Here is a 19,316-nt window from a genome sequence, read left to right on the forward strand (position 1 = left end):
TAAAGGAGGGTAACCATATGGCAAAGGATCATATGAAGAACTACTGAATAAACTGGGATTTTTAACCTGCAAAAGGGAAAACATGTTAGCTTTGGTGATCAGATTAAGTGTGGGTTCAATATAAAGAACTTCCTAACAGTTTACTAATGATATAGTTACTTCCTTAGTCTATCACTAGAAACACTCCAAAAAGGAATTATATAGTACAAGATAAAGAATCTGTTAGTAGGAATCCTGGGTTCTAGAATTTCAAGCAAATCACTTACTTCTCTGGGCCTCAGTTCCTCATCTGTTGGAACTGATGACCTAAGTTGCTTGACAGATCTAAAAAGCTGCTCTATAAAATTAAATAAAATTATCAAAGTTTAATGAAAAAGACGACTTTTTCAATTGTAAATGGTCAACTATCCTTTTGCACACCATATATCTTAACATGTACCACCGTACCATTTGTTTTCTTCACTAATCTAAGCTTCTTGAAAGTAATAATCACGTCTTATATCCACATTTCTGGTACAGAACAAGGTAAAAAGTAGGCACTCAAATGTTTTCTGAACTTTTTCCTCTTAGGACCAAATTTTAAGAGCTCTGTTAGAAACCTAATTTTAGAAAATACTCTAGAGGATAATATCCAATCTCCTTAAAGATTTTTAAGATCTCATCTCTTGCCACTTAACAAGCAAGCAACCCCAGGAGGCTTAATTCCACCAATCAGGTTGTTTTTTTACCACTTGGTCATGTAGCTCCCTTGCTTAGAATGCTATTCATATCACTCTCACTCATATCAGATATAACCTCACCTCTCAACAACTTTACTCCCTTATTGATACTACATAAACTACTAAATGTCTGTCTTCTCTATTAAATGTGAACATCTTGAGGACAGGGGTTGCCTCTCCTTCATCTGGAACACCAAATTCAAGGAAGGCTTGATGAGTGAATGGACTTGGACTTGGCATCTGCAGAGGATTAGTGTGGGAAAGGGAATCAGTAGAGGGGATGCATGTACCACTGGAGTTTTCAACTTATCAGACATTTAATCCCACTGCCAACTACAAAAGAAAATTTAGTTTTCTCCAAACTGAAAAACTTGTTATTTAAAACCTAAGAGATTTAAAAGGGGAATTCCCTGGAGGTCCAGTTGTCAGGACTCGGCGCTTCCACTGCGGTGGCCTGGTTTAATCCCTGGTTAGGGAACTACGATCCTGCAAGCTGCACAGTGCGGCCAAAAAAAAGAAGAAAGATTTAAAAGGCAATTATTTAGTACATTTTTTTCTATCCTAGTTTTCAACACAGGAAAACTACAGAAATGTCACACAGACTATACTGACATTATATAAGCAATTAAATTAAAAAATTTCAAAACTAAATTGAAAGACTACTGCTTCCCTTGAAACACAAAATATTTTAACTTTCAATTATGTGAAAATGGCCAGAATTATCTTACATAATAAATGTTATTTATCACAAAAACTAAAACCTGAGTAAAGCAAAATATGAATATAGAAGCACTCTTGCCTTAAGGGTAACTAGTCCAAAAAAAAATCCATCTATAAATGCTAAAGAGGGGAAAAGAAAAAATAATTTAAATGAAAGGGGCTTCCCTTGGCGCAGTGGTTGAGAATCTGCCTGCCAATGCAGGGGACACGGGTTCAAGCCCTGGTCTGGGAAGATCCCACATGCCACGGAGCAACTAGGCCCATGAGCCACAACTACTGAGCCTGCCTATCTGGAGCTTGTGCTCCGCAACAAGAGAGGCCACAACAGTGAGAGGCCCGCGCACCGCGATGAAGAGTGGCCCCCGCTTGCCACAACTAGAGAAAGCCCTCACACAGAAACGAAGACCCAACACAGCCAAAAATAAATAATTTAAATAAAAGATCTATGATAACAAGGGTCATTCACAAAAACTCATTATAATGATTTATAATAATAGTTTGGTTCATTTTTTGCTTTCTAAAGATGCTTATTCAAAACATATTGTTTTCCACTACTTAGAGATTTACCTTATTCAGGGTTGATATACATTTTTGATGAACTTATTCCTACGCAAAGTTGAAATTAAGAAGTCAATATTTAAGTCTAAAGGCATAGGAAGTCCTACCTCTAGCTAAAAACAAAGAATCATTCTCATTTTTATTACTTAAATTAAATGCCAAAGCTAAACCAACTCTTCAGTGTAAAATGAGCATCAAAAACTGGAACTGGGAGGACAACACAAAATTTCAATATAGCATAAAAGTTAAAAACACAGATTTTTAAAACTGGGTTGAAATCCTGGCTCTGCCAGTTACTTGCCCTCACTGAACTTCAGTTTCCTCACCTGTAAAATAGGAATAACAATACCTATCTCTCAAGATTGTTTCTGAGGGCCAGGTACACAGTTATCCAATAAATAGCAGCCATTATTTCTTGTAAGCACTTACTTGTTCCACCCAGACTACTACTGCAATCTTGAACCCATGTAAATACACAAGTAACACTCTTATTTATTAGAACAGCACGATTAAGCTGCTCCTTTTAAAACCATTGTCTTAAAAAATAAAATAAAATAAAAACGTTATGTCTTAGAGTACTGATTCTAGTGCTATTTAGAAAGATTGTCTTTAAGAGTTTGTTGCTCATTTCATTAAAATGCAATATCAAAATACCCCCCTATTTTTATATTATTTCCAACTTTATGATAAAGTTTTCAGTTGCCATTTAGGCCAGAGAAAGTAGCAACAGTAGCTATTTTAAGTCCACCATTTAAGTTAGATCGATTTCTATCACTCAGATCAACTGGAGTTCCATCTAAGTAAGTCTAAAAGTTTGCACTAGAAAAGAGAACTGTAACCCAGTAAGGAAAACAAATGTTTAAAATAGAAACTATAAGAACACAAAAACTTCAATTAAGGGGCTTCCCTGGTGGCGCAGTGGATGAGAATCTGCCTGCCAATGTAGGGGACACAGGTTCGATCCCTGGTCCGGGAAGATCCCACATGCCACGGAGCAACTAAGCCTGTGCGCCACAACTACTGAAGCCCGTGCACCTAAGAGCCCGTGCTCTGCAACAAGAGAAGCTACCGCAATGAGAAGCCCACACACGCACCACAACGAAGAGTAGCCCCCACTCACTGAAAGCCCGCACGCAGCAATGAAGACCCAACGCAGCCAAAAATAAATAAGTTTAAAAAAAAGAAAAAAAAAACTTCAATTATGTTCCTGCTCTTACTTTAAAAGCTGATATAATCGCTATATTTAGATCCTAAAGGTACCTTGGTCACAAATGAACCAATTCCTGGATGATCACCAGAGGGCTTTGAGATTAAGCCCTTACTTTTGCATCAAAGTGCAAAAATGAAAGGTAAAGTTGGAAGCTAGACAAAGAACACTAAAAGATCCATTTTTGGCACCAAATGTGGATAACTCAAGCAATAGGATTTTTTTTCTTCCATTCTCTTAATCATCAACTTCTTTTTACTAAATACTGGTAAGTCTACCCCCCAAAATGCCTTTTCTTTCTTACAGCAGCAACCATCCAAGACCAAATCAATAATATTCCTGAAATGTGAGGTATGTAAAACTAACATTCTAAAGAATCAAGGATCAACAGTATTTCAGATATGGAAACTACCACATTTTTTGAGATGATCTCATCTAACCCTTTGAACCTTAAACATGAGAAAACAAAACCACAAAATTCAGTGCTACTCTTTAACAAACCTGCACATCAAAATATGGAGAAACAATTAAGTTCCAGGTGAGGAAGCAGAACTTTAAAATAGAAACCCACATTTAATTATTGACACCCTAAGCTTTGTATTAAAGAACACAAAATCATTTTCTCAAGGCAAATCAGAGAGACTTTTTGACAATTTACTACATTATTTAGCTCAATCAAGCTATCTTCCATTTTTACCCTGAAGAAGTCCTATTGTTCTGACCAATGCAGGGAAGAAGAAACACCTAGCTAATTTTCTAGAATTCAGCAATTTTCTCATTAGGCACTTAAAGTGCACTTGAAATCTAAGTTTTGAGAAACCCAAAATAGCTAACATAGCTTTTTTCACTAATCACCTAAGTGATAAACATCTAGAACAATGTTTCTCAGTCTATTGGTCACAACCCACTATTGGGTCCTGAAATCAATTTACTGATGTATAACCAGCACTTTATTTTCTTGGCTGCGGCTCACGTGGGATCTTACTTCCTGACCATGGATCGAACCCAGGCCCCTGGTAATGAGGGCACTGAACCCTAACCACTGGACTGCCAGGGAATTCCCTATAACCAGCATTTTAAAAGAAAAAGAAGCAAATAGAAAATATCAGAGAAAATTACACCTAAATAACTGGCAAGTTCCTGAAACTTGTTTCAGGTATTTGTATTCTTGTGTGTAGCAAATTGTAATGCAAAATGTATATCTTATAGGAACTTCATCAAAAAAGTCTGAGCCACTGCTATAGAATAAAATGATTTCCAAAGTAGTTTTTAGTTTCACCTTTACAAAAAACGATTTGTTATTAATCCACGGCCACAAAAGTATAACATCTCTTCCTATTTTAATTCATTGTTTTAAGAAAACCACTTTTTTGGGGCTTCCCTGGTGGTGCAGTGGTTGAGAATCTGCCTGCTAATGCAGGGGACACGGGTTCGAGCCCTGGTCTGGGAAGATCCCACATGCCGCGGAGCAACTAGGCCCGTGAGCCACAACTACTGAGCCTGCGCGTCTGGAGCCCGTGCTCGGCAACTAGAGAGGCCGCGATAGTGAGACGCCCGCGCACGGCGATGAAGAGTGGCCCCCGCTCGCCGCAACTAGACAAAGCCCTCGCACAGAAACGAAGACCCAACACAGCCAAAAATAAATAAATAAATATTAAAAAAAAAAAAAGAAAACCACTTTTTTTAAACTTAAGCACTCATAACACCTATCAAAGTTTGGTGGCCCGTGGGGGACAGAGGGAAGGGTGATACACCACCAGGTGTATTACAGCTACTGGACCTTAGACAATCTAATCCAATCTTACCCAAAACGTGTTATTCTATCAACAAATGTCCCTGGAAGGGCATGACTGAGAACCTTTCATGATCTCCCAAGGCAAATAATTCCAAGAAAACCGGATAATGAGACAGTTCTCAGAGAGGTGAAATCTGCCTCTAAAGTCCACTGACCAATTCTGTCTTGTCTAGCTCCTGGGATCACCATGGTCTAAATCTAAACCCTCTTGCATAGAGCAGCCCTTAAAATTTGTGCGACAGTTTCCACTTTTTTCTTCAAGGCTAAATACTAAAGTTTCTGCCTATCAAATGTCCTTAAAACTTAGGACATTTACCTCTCTCCATTCTTCTATCCCTCAAGATTCTTCATATGCCAAGTTTTCTCAGGATATAAGAAAATTAGTTCATAGAAGCCGGGATACCTAAACTCAATTCAGGTTAATTTCTCACAGTTGCTTATTTTGAGCTTCACGTTCCTTTTGGCTTTGACTGCATCTTATATCATTCTGCTTTCTACAATTAAACAGAATTCAAAAACAGTCACAAGATACAAGAAAGCAAAAATTTTAAAGTAAATATTTAAAATCAAGAACATTACAGGAAATAGCTCTTTAAAGTTTTTCAAATGGAAAAAGTAAATTTCTGCACAAAAGGGGAATAAAGGAGTTCTGAATGATGAGGCAGGTATATGTTTGAGATAGTTGTCACAATGCCCTCCTAAATTTATCAACTTGCTAATACTTCAGTCCAGATGAATAAATATGAACTCTTATATGGCACTCCTTATTCCCAAAATACATTCAGTTCCACCATATTCTCTCCATATAGTATACTATTTTATTTAAAAGTCACACACAAATTTCTGAGTATAACAAAGTATTGTGTAAATAAAATGGGCTAGGTTTTTCCCAACAGGAAGTTTAGTGCAAAAACTATGCAATTAGGAACAGAGTAAACCTCAAGCAGGTGAGATTAAAGGGGTCTCAGATGAGCACATTACCAAGTAGTCCTGTCTGCAGCAAGAGTCTTGGGACTCTCAGTGAACTCTTCCAATTGTCTTAACCCAACTACCAGGGACAAATCTGTAGCCTGAAAAAGATTTACTGACTCATTACAATAAAGGTGATGGAACATCAGAAGTGTGGAGCATCTCACCAAACAGAGGAAAACTTTAAAAGTATTTGGGGAAGGGTACAATTTAGGTGAAACTTAAATGAAGCAGTGCCTTGATAGGCTCAAAGCACAACAGACTGTGTGAAAAGGGGTCTACATCAGGTCTAGACAGTGAAGTGGACCTTGGGTCCTATTTCTTGGCAAAGAAGTTTAGGTAGATGTGAATTTTGTGCCCAGCAACCCCTCATTTGAAGCTCTAAAAATGTTAAATCAAGATAGCTCTCCGTGTCAGAAGGAGTTAGCTTTTCCTGACAAAAGTGTGATGTTTCACTCTGATTGATATAATTTCAAATACCGTAAGTTTCTGACAGTCTGATTTTAGAGAATCTTTTCGTACCAGGAAAGCAGTAGTCAAAGAAGCATTGTTATAAATCTTGCCAGTTGTAGCATATCTGTGGAAGATAGTCTGTTATCCCAGCCCAATGAATAGCCGGCTGGATTTTTACTTCTCAGTGGAGCTAAGTTTTAGTTTCTCAAGTAATTCATCTTCTGGGCCATTTTATCTTGACACATGAAATCTCCCTGAAGATCACCCTGCTTTGCAGGTAACTGAACAGGTGCACAGTTCAATAAGTAGATAGGCACTAAGAAGCACCTGAAAACATGCTATAGCCAGTTGAAACACTTTGGCAACCTGTGGTCTCTTCACCAAAAATATTTTAAAGACCTATAATTATGGCTATTTAGATACTATTTTAAAATATGGCAATGTAATTCTGTAACAATCAGTTCCACTTCCTAGAACCTAGATAGTAATATTTTTTAAACAAAACACAGGGATGCCCCATTTTGACCAAAGTGGTCATATACTAAATCAAATGTTTTCTCTTATTGACCACAACACCGCAGTCTCTAAGTGCCAGAGGGGCACTATTCACATGGACTATAATGTGGATGTAACACAGATGGTGTCCCAGAGTTACACAGAATGGTGGCCTTTTTATATTTCTGGGGAAAACAGATCAAAAACATAAATAAAATTAATCTCCCTTTCTTTATTCAAAACTACTTTCTCCTTATTAACTAGTTGTATTGCAATGATTTCAAACACTAAAACTCAACCACTTATCTTGGTAACTTTTGTCAAATTAAATCAACCCCAATTTATTAATCTTAATTTCCTTCTAATTGTAATATACTGACGAGTTTTATAATAGGTGCTGAATCTTTTCAAATGCTATGGTTTTTCTCCTTTGGTCTTTTAATATGAATCAGTGACAGATTTTAAGTTTTATTCCCGGCACAAATGCTACTTGATCATATGTATTTTTAATACATACTGGATTCAGTTAGCTAATACCGTTTGGCATTCTTGCATCTATACATGTACGTAAAATGAGCCCATTAATTTTCTGTGGTGTCCTTTAGGTGGCTTTGGAATCTATTCACTTACTTTGGTCAGGGGGAAATGTCCCTGATTATGTATACACTTAAATGCCACTTATCTAACATTCATGTTTCCTCCCATTTTTAAAGCCTCACACTACTTCAGTGCTTTTTCCTCTATGTTCAGGTGTCTTTTCCTTTAATTAACCCCTTCTCATATTCTTATTCCTTCGAAAAAATTTTCGTTTCCTCCACCCACCCCGCCCCCCCCCCCCCCGCTCACTTTAAAGTTGGTCTTCCCCACCAAAGTCCTGCTATGAACCATAACCCCCAAATGTGCTACTACCACAAGAAAGAGTTAACACCCCGTGGCAGTGTCTGATTGGAAAGACCACACTGGTCACAACTTCTATTTGAATTCCTGCTTCCTTTTTAATGGTTAGGTGAACTGGATCAGTTACTTAATTTAAGCCTCTGCCCTCTCACATATGAAACAAGGGATAATATATACCTTGCTCAGAGTTGTTCAAGATTTTGAAAAACATGAGGAGTATCCGGCAGAATTGGCACAAAAAGTGTTGCTCATTAAGTGATGGCTCTATTGAGTTTCGAGTAATTTTATTTTTTCTAAAATTGAAGGTTGAGAAAGGAACTGTGCTGTTAAAGGTCTAGTCTTCTTATCTACAATTTAGAAATTCAAAAAGTTCTGACAACCAAGTCTTTTCATAATTTATATGGTGGTAAACATATGTGGGGCAAACAAGAGGGGCTTTTTAGGATTTTCTTTTAGTGTGAAAATTCCTAGGTTTTACCACAGAGATTAATGTGTTTGATTATAGGAGCACTACCCCAGACCTGGTGATGGTACATTATATATACAGTATAGGCGCCCTGTTATCTTTTAAATTTTTTTTTTTAATGGTACACGGGCCTCTCACTGTTGTGGCCTCTCCCGTTTCTGAGCACAGCCTCCGGACGCGCAGGCTCAGGGGCCATGGCTCACGGGCCTAGCCGCTCCGCTGCATGTGGGATCTTCCCGGACCGGGGCATGACCGTGTCCCCTGCATCGGCAGGCGGACTCTCAACCACTGCGCCACCAGGGAAGCCCCCATTTTTTAAATTTTTGAAAAAATTTGAACTTCTGAACACATATAGTCCCCAATGGTTTCAAACTAAGGATTGTGAACCTGTAAAACATTCTACGTGAATCAAATGTATACAATAAATGTAAATCTAATGGAGAGTTAAATAGGTAAGACTCATGCAGTCTAAATCCAGCTTTACTGTCATTTCTACGCCTTAGCTCCTAGACTTAAAAGTCATCAGTAGTAAATTGAAGGAACTGGACTTAATCTCAGTTCTAGTTAAAAAAAAAAGGCTTTTAATTAAAACTTATTCTGAGAACTGTTTTGAAGAGTAAGTTGAAAAAACTGCTATTTAAAATATTTTGGCCATATATTTCCCCTCAAGTATTTTCTACATAGAGCTTAAAAACCAGTGCATACAGAATGCACTCACCATTATTTGGAGATTACAAAATAAAATAGCATTTGACCATCTTCATGCCAAACACTAGGAAGGGAAGAGTGTTGCCACAGAAAGAATGCCAGCATTGTATTCAGAAAATCTAGGTTCAAATCTTGGCTGTTTCACAGTTCTGTGACCTTGAGTAACATATTATTTAAGCTTATTTCATCATCTACTATATGGGAATTTTTAAAAAATCCTCTATTACAGGGTTGTAATAAGGATAAAACAAGATAAAGTGAAATCCTCTGTACCTGACTCTGCACTTACTCTTAGTAAATGTTTATTTGGTAATTACTCCAAAAAAAAAAAAATCAAACTTTAAAGTCTTTTTTTTTTTTTTGGCATTTTATTTATTTTTTGGCCTCGCCGCACACTGGATCTTAGTTTCCCAACCAGGGATTGAACCCTGGGCCCCGGCAGTGAAAGTGCTGAGTCCTAACCACTGGTTCGCCAGGGAATTCCCAACATTGTCTTCTTGTAATTTTCAGATTAAAGACATATATGTTGGGAAATGTTGAATACTTAAGTGTTGTTATAAAATTAACTCCCCCATTATTCAGGCTTTCCAAGTTATTATGTGAGATATCTTTGAAGGTAAAGTCTACAGAAGAGTTTATGTCTTTTTAGAAGAAAGTGACATGAAAGTAATAATAAATGTACAGATCAAAGGTTAATAAAATCACACTTCTTTCACACACACACACACACACACAACCTGGACATAGAGAATAAGATCAGATACAAGGAACCAGGCTCATCTAAAACCACATTTACTAGTATACTAAACTCTTAAATGTCTTCCTGTGTATCATTAATTCCAAGCTACCTTGAATTTTCAGGTTTCCAAGTTTTTCCCTTTAACCGAGGGCTTTTTGAAACTAATTTTCTGGTAAGAGAAAATATCAATTTTTTTTTAGAAATCCACACACATTCCAACCGAATTCTCTTTGAAAAGAAAGCAGTCTGGAATCTTGGGGAAGCTGATTCTCAACATAAATAAAAAATGACCAAAAAAATTTTATATCAATCTGTAAAAGCCTATGCTTTCACATCTAAACTTTCAATGTTAAAGGTTCCTTGCAGTCTCAAGTACTAAACAAAAGAAGACAAGACATCAGGTACACTTACATTATAAAGAAAGGAGCAAACAGACTGATCTGAGTGATTTGGACCATTTTCAATAAGGGAGGAAGATCTCTGAAGAATATACGAAGGTAAATTTCAAAAAACCTGGTTTCTAGGCTGGGCAAGTTAGTAAATCTCTGAGCTTTCTTTCAAAAGTAACAGCATTTTCTTCCCTACCTCACAAGGGTAAGAGTCATGAAAGGATTTTGAAAAGTTAAAAGTGCCATACACTAAAATAACATCAACACTTATCTGGTAGAAGAAACAAGCGATTATGTGGAAAGGGGGGAGGATGAGGATAAGCAGGGCTGTAAATTAAGAATCTAGGTTCTAGGCCCAATCTTGGCATCTACTAGTGTGTGATGCAAGGCACTTCACTTGTCCAGGTCCCCACATTAAGTCACTCGTAAAATGAATTTGCCTAATTTTTTTTCTGGCTCTAAGACTGCAATTTTACGCTATAAATTTGAATCCAAGGCCTAAAATATTTCAGCTCTCATTTATATATGAGTCAGATACTGTAAAAGGTGAAAGTAATACAGTGTGAACAAAACTTAGATATGTGTTGCACACGTCTACGGAAAACCCTGCTGTAGCCGGTCAGTTCATCATTCCATTCATTTGGAAACTGGTGTCAAGCAGCCATTAGTACATTTCTAAATCTTCCTTAAATGCTTAGGTTAATATTAAAATGAAAATAATAGTCACAGTAAAAAATGAAAAGCAGAAAATCCTCAAAATTATATACAGGCCTAAGGGCAGAAACATATCCCAAAAGAAGCTGCAGAGACACATTTTCCAACACATGCTTGTTTTTGGTTTGTTTTTAAACAAGGTTGATCATTCTGATATTGGGTCAACATCTATTTTTTTTTGTTACATTCCCTCAAGTACACAGACTCTTCAATTACAAAAGCACTTCCCTAAGGCAGAACTTTTTTTATTGCAAAATTTAACAAACCACCAAAGTCAAGTTTAATTATTTCTGCTTTATTATTGGTCAAGAGTATGTTAAAGGCTTTCAAAAAAGTTACAAAGAGACTTCTTCACTAAAATATATAATCAAAAACCAAGTTGCTTTAAAATTAATAACTTGAAAGTGACCCAAAAATGCCCACAATATATTAACTCCATTCTTCAATTAGGGGCAAATATACAGTTAAAATTACTTTTAACAGACTGAGCAAGAAAAAAGTTGTGCACAAATCCCAATGCCTTCAAAAAACTGATTAGAACGTGCTTAATATATTTACTCCTACCCGGTGACATTAAAAATCCAAGTTTTCAAGAAAAAAAAGTTCTGTTCGTGTTCCAGCGTCTAAATTTGGGAGCACAAACTCAGACAAATGAGTAAAATTACAACAATAAAATTAAAAGTCATCAAAACCTAGTGAACTGCAGTTAAAAGGTAAAGAAAAGTAATAGTCCAACTTCACCACACAGTAATTTACTCCCAGAAGACAGAAGATCCAATCCAGATGAAACAAATCTTTATTATGATATTGTCTATTTCTCCTGATCCTAAAGAAAATACTCTACATAAACTGATGGGATACACTGGTCATTTATTCATAAACTGATGGGATACACTGGTCATTTATTATGCCAAAAAAAGTATGCAAACTATAATTTGCAATATCTATTCAGACTCCGTGCCAAAAAGTAGGCAAAACTCTTCCCGGTGGCGATGGTGAGTTATCGGAGATGTGGGTTTAAATTAGGCAGAAAAGCTGTCAGGTAGTTAGTTAGCACTCTCCTCACGCCCACCCCGAGCGTAGGAGCATGCAGCCCCATACCCCCACCAGCCGGAGACTGCTGTTCTAGTCTGCAGACAGAACGGTGTAGCACAAAACCCTTTCCGGGGTTCCAAACCTCCCTTTAGAGCTCTAGCTCAAAATACTTCCGTTCCTCACAACTTGGAACGAAGAAAGGGAAGCAACAACTATTAAAACATTTAGAAACTAAACCTATTTATCCATAAAGCACTATGCAAAGCAGCTAATTCCTTACATTGAAAGCGCCAAGTACATTATATTAAAAGTAATATTTATTTGCAACAGCTCTCCTTCGTAAGGCCTCAACAGATTGGATTAAGCCACACCCCTCCATAAATGGCACATTCCATACGATAGCCGGGAGGACGGCCAAGGGCGATTCCACCGTCCGCTGGGGAACAGCAAACTTGTTGAAATTCTCAGAATAAAGTCTAACGATTAACCGAATCTAGCCCGTTTATTATTAAAGTTATTCGAGGTAAAGATAAGATTACAAAAACATCCGAGACGTGTACGCCGAAGAAGAGGAGAGGTAGCGGGAACGAGAACCACACGGGATTTAGGTCGTGCAGTTAACCCACACCTCCCTGAGTAGGGACATTTCCGAGGAAGGACATTTCTAGTCGGAGGCAAAGAGCGAACTCGAGGCGGGGGAGCGGGGGTTAACCAGCTCAAAACTCCGAGTTGGGGGGGACACAGCAGTCATTTTCCAGGGCCTAGTCCCGAACTCTCTCGGCTGCGGAGGGAAAAAGAACGCGTCCCGCCCACGCCCGGCCTGATCCGAGAGGCGGGGCTCTGCAGCGACCCGGAGGACGGAGGCGGGGCCCGGCGGCAGAGCTGCCCCTCCTGCTTTGCATGGAACACCCCCGTCCGCTAGAGAAAAAGGGCTGAGTCCCCCCCCACCCCCACGCAAGCCGAGGGGGGAAGGGACAATACGGCGTCTCCGCCCCCCCCCCCCATTAAGGTGGGGTCCGAGACCCAGTCCGCTGGTCCCCGCGGCCGGCTCCAAGGGGCCGGGCCGGAGGAGGTGGGGCCTGGGTGGGGGCGCTGACTTCACACCCCTCCCCCTCCGACCGACGGAGGTTCAGGGAACACCCCGCCCGCTCCAGTGCGGCGAGTGGGGGAGGCAGCAAAGCAGCCCAGAGCCCTGCAACGGCGCGGGGCGGGGAGGAGCGCGCGCATGGGCGCGCGGCCGCTACCCCCACGCAGCCCCGCGGGCCAGCAAGGCCCCCTACGCTCAAGGGCGCGCGCTGGCCCCGAAAAGGAGGAGGCCGCGCGTGGCACAGGAGAAGGCCGACTCTAGGCTTCTGTCCCCCACTCCTTCACCACTCACCCCAACCCCCTCCAGCCCGTTCCAGGCCTCGGACTCCGCACTGACCTGACAGGCCGAGACATGTTCGCTGTCGAAACAGGACCGAGTCGAGAAGCCAAAGACCAGGACCCCCCCCACCCCGCGCGCTCGGCGCCCCACCCCCCCCAACTTCGGCCGAGGGGGCCGCTGCCGCCGAACCCCGAGCTGCTGGCTTCTCAAACGCCGCCGCTCCTTGGTTCAGGGCCCCTTAATCAGACGAGCCCCCCGCTCCCCTGTCTCTTCAAAATGGATGAATCAAACCAGCCGAAAATGCGCCAAAGCCGCCGTACAACCAAAGCCACTAGGGCCTGTGGGCTCCGCCCCAACACGACCGGTCATTGGCGGCTTCTGCCAGATGCGCAGAGCTCATTCGTCCGTTTGAATCATCACGTCTTCCAGGTTCCGCCCCACTCACTGATAGGCTCCGCCTCCTCCGTGAGGTCCTGTTAGTCAAGGTGCTCTGAGAGCGCACGGCCGCAAAACAAAAATGGTCGCTGCTCGGCCCGCCCCCTGGTTTCCACTCCAGAGTTGCAGATTCGTCTTGGCTTGCGTCTTAGGATGACTAGGAAAAAAGATTTATTAAGAGTTTAATATCATTTAATGTTAGCTTAATGATGTATCATTTCGCCTGCCTTGATCATCTAGAAACTCCACTGATAGCAAAACCCGTGGGATAGGCAGCTGATTCGTCAGCAAGGGGCTGCTTCTGAATTGGAGGGAAATTCCATAGGTTCAAAAATTTTGACCTTAAACCCACAAGCCCCTTCTCCTTGCTTAAGCATTAGACCTCAGGAGCCCAACCGCTGCTGGAGCAGGGAGGCAGGATCACAGGCAAGGAATAATTTAACCACCAATTTCCATTCTCCATTCTGGACCTTGAGATCACTTCAGGGTCATTAAAGTCCCAGACATGGACCTTCGGGGCCTAATGATTAGGAGCATGAGCGCTGGGCCAGAAGGTTTTTCAGTTTGAACCTTAGGTCCACCACTTAACAGTTGTATAGCTTTACCTCTCTGTGCCTGCCTCAGTTTTCTCATGTGTAAAATGGGGAACAATAGTACTTAATTCATAGGATTATTAGGATTAAATGAGTTGATATATGAAAAGGCTTTTGGACAGTCTCTGGCAGACAGTAAGTGCAATGTAAGTATTTGTTAAATTCAGTCCCTTATCCCTGGGTGGGGATGGGGGAGGGGCTGCCTCAAGACTCAAGTCAAATAACTGAGGGTAACTCAGATCATTCCATTTAAATCCATGAACATTTGTTGGATGCATAAAACTCTCAGAGGCAGAGCTCAGGATCCCTATGGGAACGGCCAAGGTTTACCTGACCATTGTAAAATAGACTTCAATCCCTATCACAGGCAGCCTGTTAATAACCAACTGAAGCTACACTCCATAAACAAACAAACCAACCCATCACTATTGCCTCCTGAAAGTCTCCCCTTGTAAAATCTGGCTTCCCTAAGGGAAGAGAATAGCACAGTCCACCAGTAAAGCATTAAAAAAGTTATATATATATCTCCTCTTCCATGTCACTCCACCCTTTCACCCCTGAATGCTATTGTTGATAGCAAAAAAGGAATGCATAACATAGAATTCACCATTTTTACTTGTGTAGTTCAGTGGCATTAAGTACATTCACATCTCCAGAACTTTTTCGTCTTCCCCAGCTGAACTCTATACTCATTAAACACTAATTCCCCATTCCCTCTCTCCTCAGCCCCTGGTACCCACCATTCTACTTCCTGTCTACATGAATTTGACTACTCAAGGAACCACATATAAGTGGAATCATACAGGATTTGTCCTTTTGTGATTGGCTTATTTCACTCAGCATAATGTCCTCCAGGTTCATTCATGTTGTAGTAGGTATCAAAATTTTCTACCTTTTAAAGGCTGAATAATATATCATTGTATGTATATACCACATTTGGTTTATCCATTCAACTGTCAGTGGATACTTGGGTCATTTCCAGATTTTGGCTATTGTGAATAATTTCTGCTATGAATGTGGTGTATAAGTCTCTCTTCCAGCCCCTGATTTCAATTCTTTGGAGCATATACTCAGAAGTGGATTTGCTAGATCATATAGTAATTGTATTTTTAATTTTTTGAGGAATCTCCACACTATTTTCCATAGCAGGTGCCCCATTTAACATTCCCACCAGCAGTGCACAAGGGTTCCAGTTTCTCCGTATCTTGTCAACATTTATTTTGCTTTTTTTGATGGGGCATAATGGGTGCTGGAATCTGTTTTGACTAAGTGTATTGTCATCCATATTATTGTCAAAATGCCAGTGCAGAGGCTGGAGTGGTGCAGTGATCACGAGTGACTTTGTTGGAGGCTCTTTTATTAGGTCAGATTGCCATTATTTAGCAAATACCAATATTTGTTATCGTGAGATGAGGCAGAGGAATTCTTGTTACTTACTTATTAGGTAATGAAAGGAACTGGCCATAGTCTACATGTCCAGGCAGGTGGAAAGTTCAGAACAGGTCTTCCAGGCCTTGGCATTGTAGTTTACTTCCAGGCCTATATATAGATGGCCACTGAATGAAGGCTCTTCCTCTTCCAAGGTGAGGGTCATAGCCTATATCTCTCCTCATCTCAGCTTTGGCTAAAGTCTTCCCTCTATGTGCTTGTTTATTCGCTCAGTATTTCAACAAACACTGTCTCTTAAGAAGGAAGTAACGTAAGACTTGAACTTCTAGTTTACTTTTTAGTGGGCAAGTACAGAGTTATGCCTACAAGAGCCCTGGCACTGTTTCCCTGCCTGTCAGGAGAACCTGGAGTGCAACCTCCAAGGTCAGATCCTTCCAGTGCATCCCCAGAGAATCTTCCCTGGACACGTCTCAAGCACAGCCAGTGTGTAGGAAACTGAAGAAAGACACTGATCATATGACAGGTTAGATCTTAGATGCATGTCGGTTAACCTTGAAGAGACAATACATGTAATAAAACTATGAGAAACTGTGAAAACGAAACAGGCTCAGGAGACAGAAAAGACAGTTATTCTTTCTCCCTGGAAATGAGATTTAATGGGCTTTGAAACCCAATGCTTAATTTCTCCTATGATTTTAGTTATATTTTGAGAAGTAGCCTTTTCCGTCTCCCCTGCATATGTTAAAGACAGTAAGAAGTGGCAGGAACTTCCCTGGTGGCGCAGTGGTTAAGACTCTGAGCTCCCAGTGCAGGGAGCCGGGTTCAATCCCTGGTCAGGGAGCTAGATCCTACATTCATGCCGCAACTAAGGAGCCCACCTGCTGCAAATAAGACCTGGCACAACCAAATAAATAAATAAAAAACAAACAAAAAACCTGGCAGCGTGTGGGTGATGGGCCTAATGGCTCTTCCCTAACCCTATCAAGGACCCACTTCCGGGCTTCCCTGATGGCGCAGTGGTTGAGAGTCTGCCTGCCGATGCAGGGGACAGGGGTTCGTGACCCGGTCCGGGAAGATCCCACATGCCGCGGAGCGGCTGGGCCCGTGAGCCATGGCCGCTGAGCCTGCGCGTCCGGAGCCTGTGCTTCGCAACGGGAGAGGCCACAACAGTGAGAGGCCCGCGTACCGCAAAAAAAAAAAAAAAAAAAGACCCACTTCCTTCAAGGCTATGCTATAGTTGCCGGGAGCTTCGTAAAAATTTTCGAGCACTTACTCTGTGCTGGGCACTTCCAGTTCTGTGGCCTCATGAAAAACAGCCAACGAGGTCTAAAGATAGACACTGCTTCTACTGACCACAGGAGCTCAGAAAGGGACCTGTCTTTGAAGACCCTGCCGGGAAGTTAAAGAAAGATTCTCCAGGCTTTATTTTCTTTTTTACTCTTCTACTTCCAACCTGCTGACTCTTTGCCCCATCACAATACTCACAAGAAAGGGTGGGATAGAAGAGCTGTGTGTCTGGTTAGTCTTTCTGTAACCCCAGAGGCCAAAATCCTGCTTGGAGATAGGTGCATGGTTAAAGAGGATGCTCCCTTGCCTCAGGTCACAGCCAGAAAAAAACTGGGCCAAAGTCAATTTTCACTTTTATTTATTTATTTTCATTTTATTAAAAAAATTATTTACTTATTTGGTTTGCTGGACCTTACTTGTGGCAGGCGTGCTTGTTAGTTGTAGCAGGCGGGCTCCTCAGTTGTGGCACATGGGCTCCTTAGTTGTGGCATGTGAACTCTTAGTTGCAGCATGCATATGGGATCTAGTTCCCTGAACAGGGATCAAACCCGGGCCCCCTGCATTGGGAGCGCGGAGTCTTAACCACTGCGCCACCAGGGAAGTCCCCAGTTTTAACTTTTACATTCATTTTCTCAAGTGTATATTTCTTCTGCTCCAGACTTCCATCTTCCTCTCTACTTTTAGAATGTTAAGACCTAAGTTTAGATGGGTTTCTACCACTGAAATAAAAAGGATGTACAACTTGACATCCAGTATAAATTGAAGAAGAAACCCCAGAAGACTAATACTTGTTGCTTTGCTCACCACCAATAAAATCCATAGAAAACTTGCCGTTGTAACATTGAAGAAGACAGAGCCTTATCCATCTAAACCACCAACAAATACTTTTAAGTGAACAGTGCTGAAAGCGGAGACCCCAAGGTATAACAAAAAAGAGCACTGAACTTGTAATGAAAACTACTGGCCTTGAGCACTGTGATTTACTACCTAGGTGACCTTCAGCAAATTTTAAACTCCTGTGCCTCTGCTTCTTCACCTGTAAAATGGGGATAATTATATTGGTCCTTACAGCCTTCACATGATTGGCATAACAATAACAACAAAAAGGGCCCCCTTGCGAAGGTATAATAGTTTGGACACTGTGAAGCACTCTGGGAGGCAGCATGGATCACACTGTCTTCACTGAAGGAAAAACCCCAAATCCAACAGCTGGTTTGTTCCTCCACTAGAACAAAACAATCCCTGAGCCCTGGGAACAGAGTTAACAAACACTGCCCACAGCATACAGATGGAGAAAAGGTGACAGTGATGACAGTCATGTTTGACCACGGTGAATGTCCAAGGCGTTGTCGCTCTTTCTCCACTATCTCCTAACCATTCCTAGGAGAACTGATGTATTCCGACCATGCCCAGTATGGGCATCATTCTACCAACTACTGCCAGCCCCTCTGCTTCTGAGTTCCAGCGAGTATCCTGACTGCCTAACAGATATTTCCACTTGAATACCCACAAGCTCAATTTATCTACGCCAAACAAATTAGCTCCCCTACCCACATTCTTTTCCTGACTCTTGCACCTCTGCCAGAAGCACCTTCTTCTTAATCACCTGAGCTCAACCCCTTGGTGCCACTGACTCCACCCCAAGCCCTCACTGTCTTCAGTATAGACACCTCTTGATTCTTTCTTCATTGCATTTCTCAAATTCACTTTTCACTCGCCATGTCCCTTGTCACCAGTTCGTGCTTAAACTACTGCAACAGCTTCTCTTCTCTTTTTGGAATATGTGGTAGATACAACAGACAATGCTACCTTCCTAAAGCACAGCACTCATGGCATTCCTATACTCAAATTTTCAATACGTCCTTACAGCTCCCATGATAAAGTCTGAACGCTCTTCCCCAGGCCTCATCCCGTGCTTCTAATAAAGTACCCGGCACATGGTACATGTGCCACTATTGCTTAATTAATGACCTATATAATCTGTCCACAGTCTTTCTAACCTTATTTCCCTCTGCTCTACAACATGAGCCCTTTGGTCTACTGGCTACTTCTCAAACCTGTGTAAAAATTTGAAACCTCCTTTCTTCCCAACCTGAAATCCTATCCCACCTCTTTCTCGATTGGTGCCCATCTCCTGTCCTACTTCCCTTTAAGAAACCTTTCTTGCCCTCCTTCTTTGGAGTTCTATGGCATAGATCTCTATATCCCCCACAACTCCTACTGCAATACTGGATACATAAAAGGTATGTAATCAGAAATGATTTAAGTGTAAATACAAATATATGACAAAAAAATCTTTGCATTAAAAACAATGGACTGAACACAAATTTATCAAAATGTAAATAGAGGTTTTGTTTGGGTTTTGGGTCTATAGTGGTTTGG

General features: G+C 41.0%; 1 protein-coding gene across 2 annotated transcripts in view; it reads right to left on the reverse strand.

Moving 5' to 3' along the window:
- Positions 1–13,533, reverse strand: part of NUCKS1 (nuclear casein kinase and cyclin dependent kinase substrate 1) — a 30,647-nt gene extending 17,114 nt beyond the window's left edge. The window contains exon 1 of one of the 2 annotated variants that reach the window (XM_033410564.2): positions 13,288–13,533. In XM_033410564.2, the coding sequence (XP_033266455.1) occupies positions 13,288–13,304 (17 nt within the window). In that variant the 5' untranslated portion in view covers positions 13,305–13,533. The remainder of the gene's footprint in view (positions 1–13,287) is intronic. The other variant, XM_004282441.3, reaches the window with a different exon arrangement.
- Positions 13,534–19,316: the final 5,783 nt, after the last annotated feature.

The sequence above is a fragment of the Orcinus orca genome, chromosome 1, assembly GCF_937001465.1.
Source record: "Orcinus orca chromosome 1, mOrcOrc1.1, whole genome shotgun sequence".
NCBI lineage: Eukaryota > Metazoa > Chordata > Mammalia > Artiodactyla > Delphinidae > Orcinus > Orcinus orca.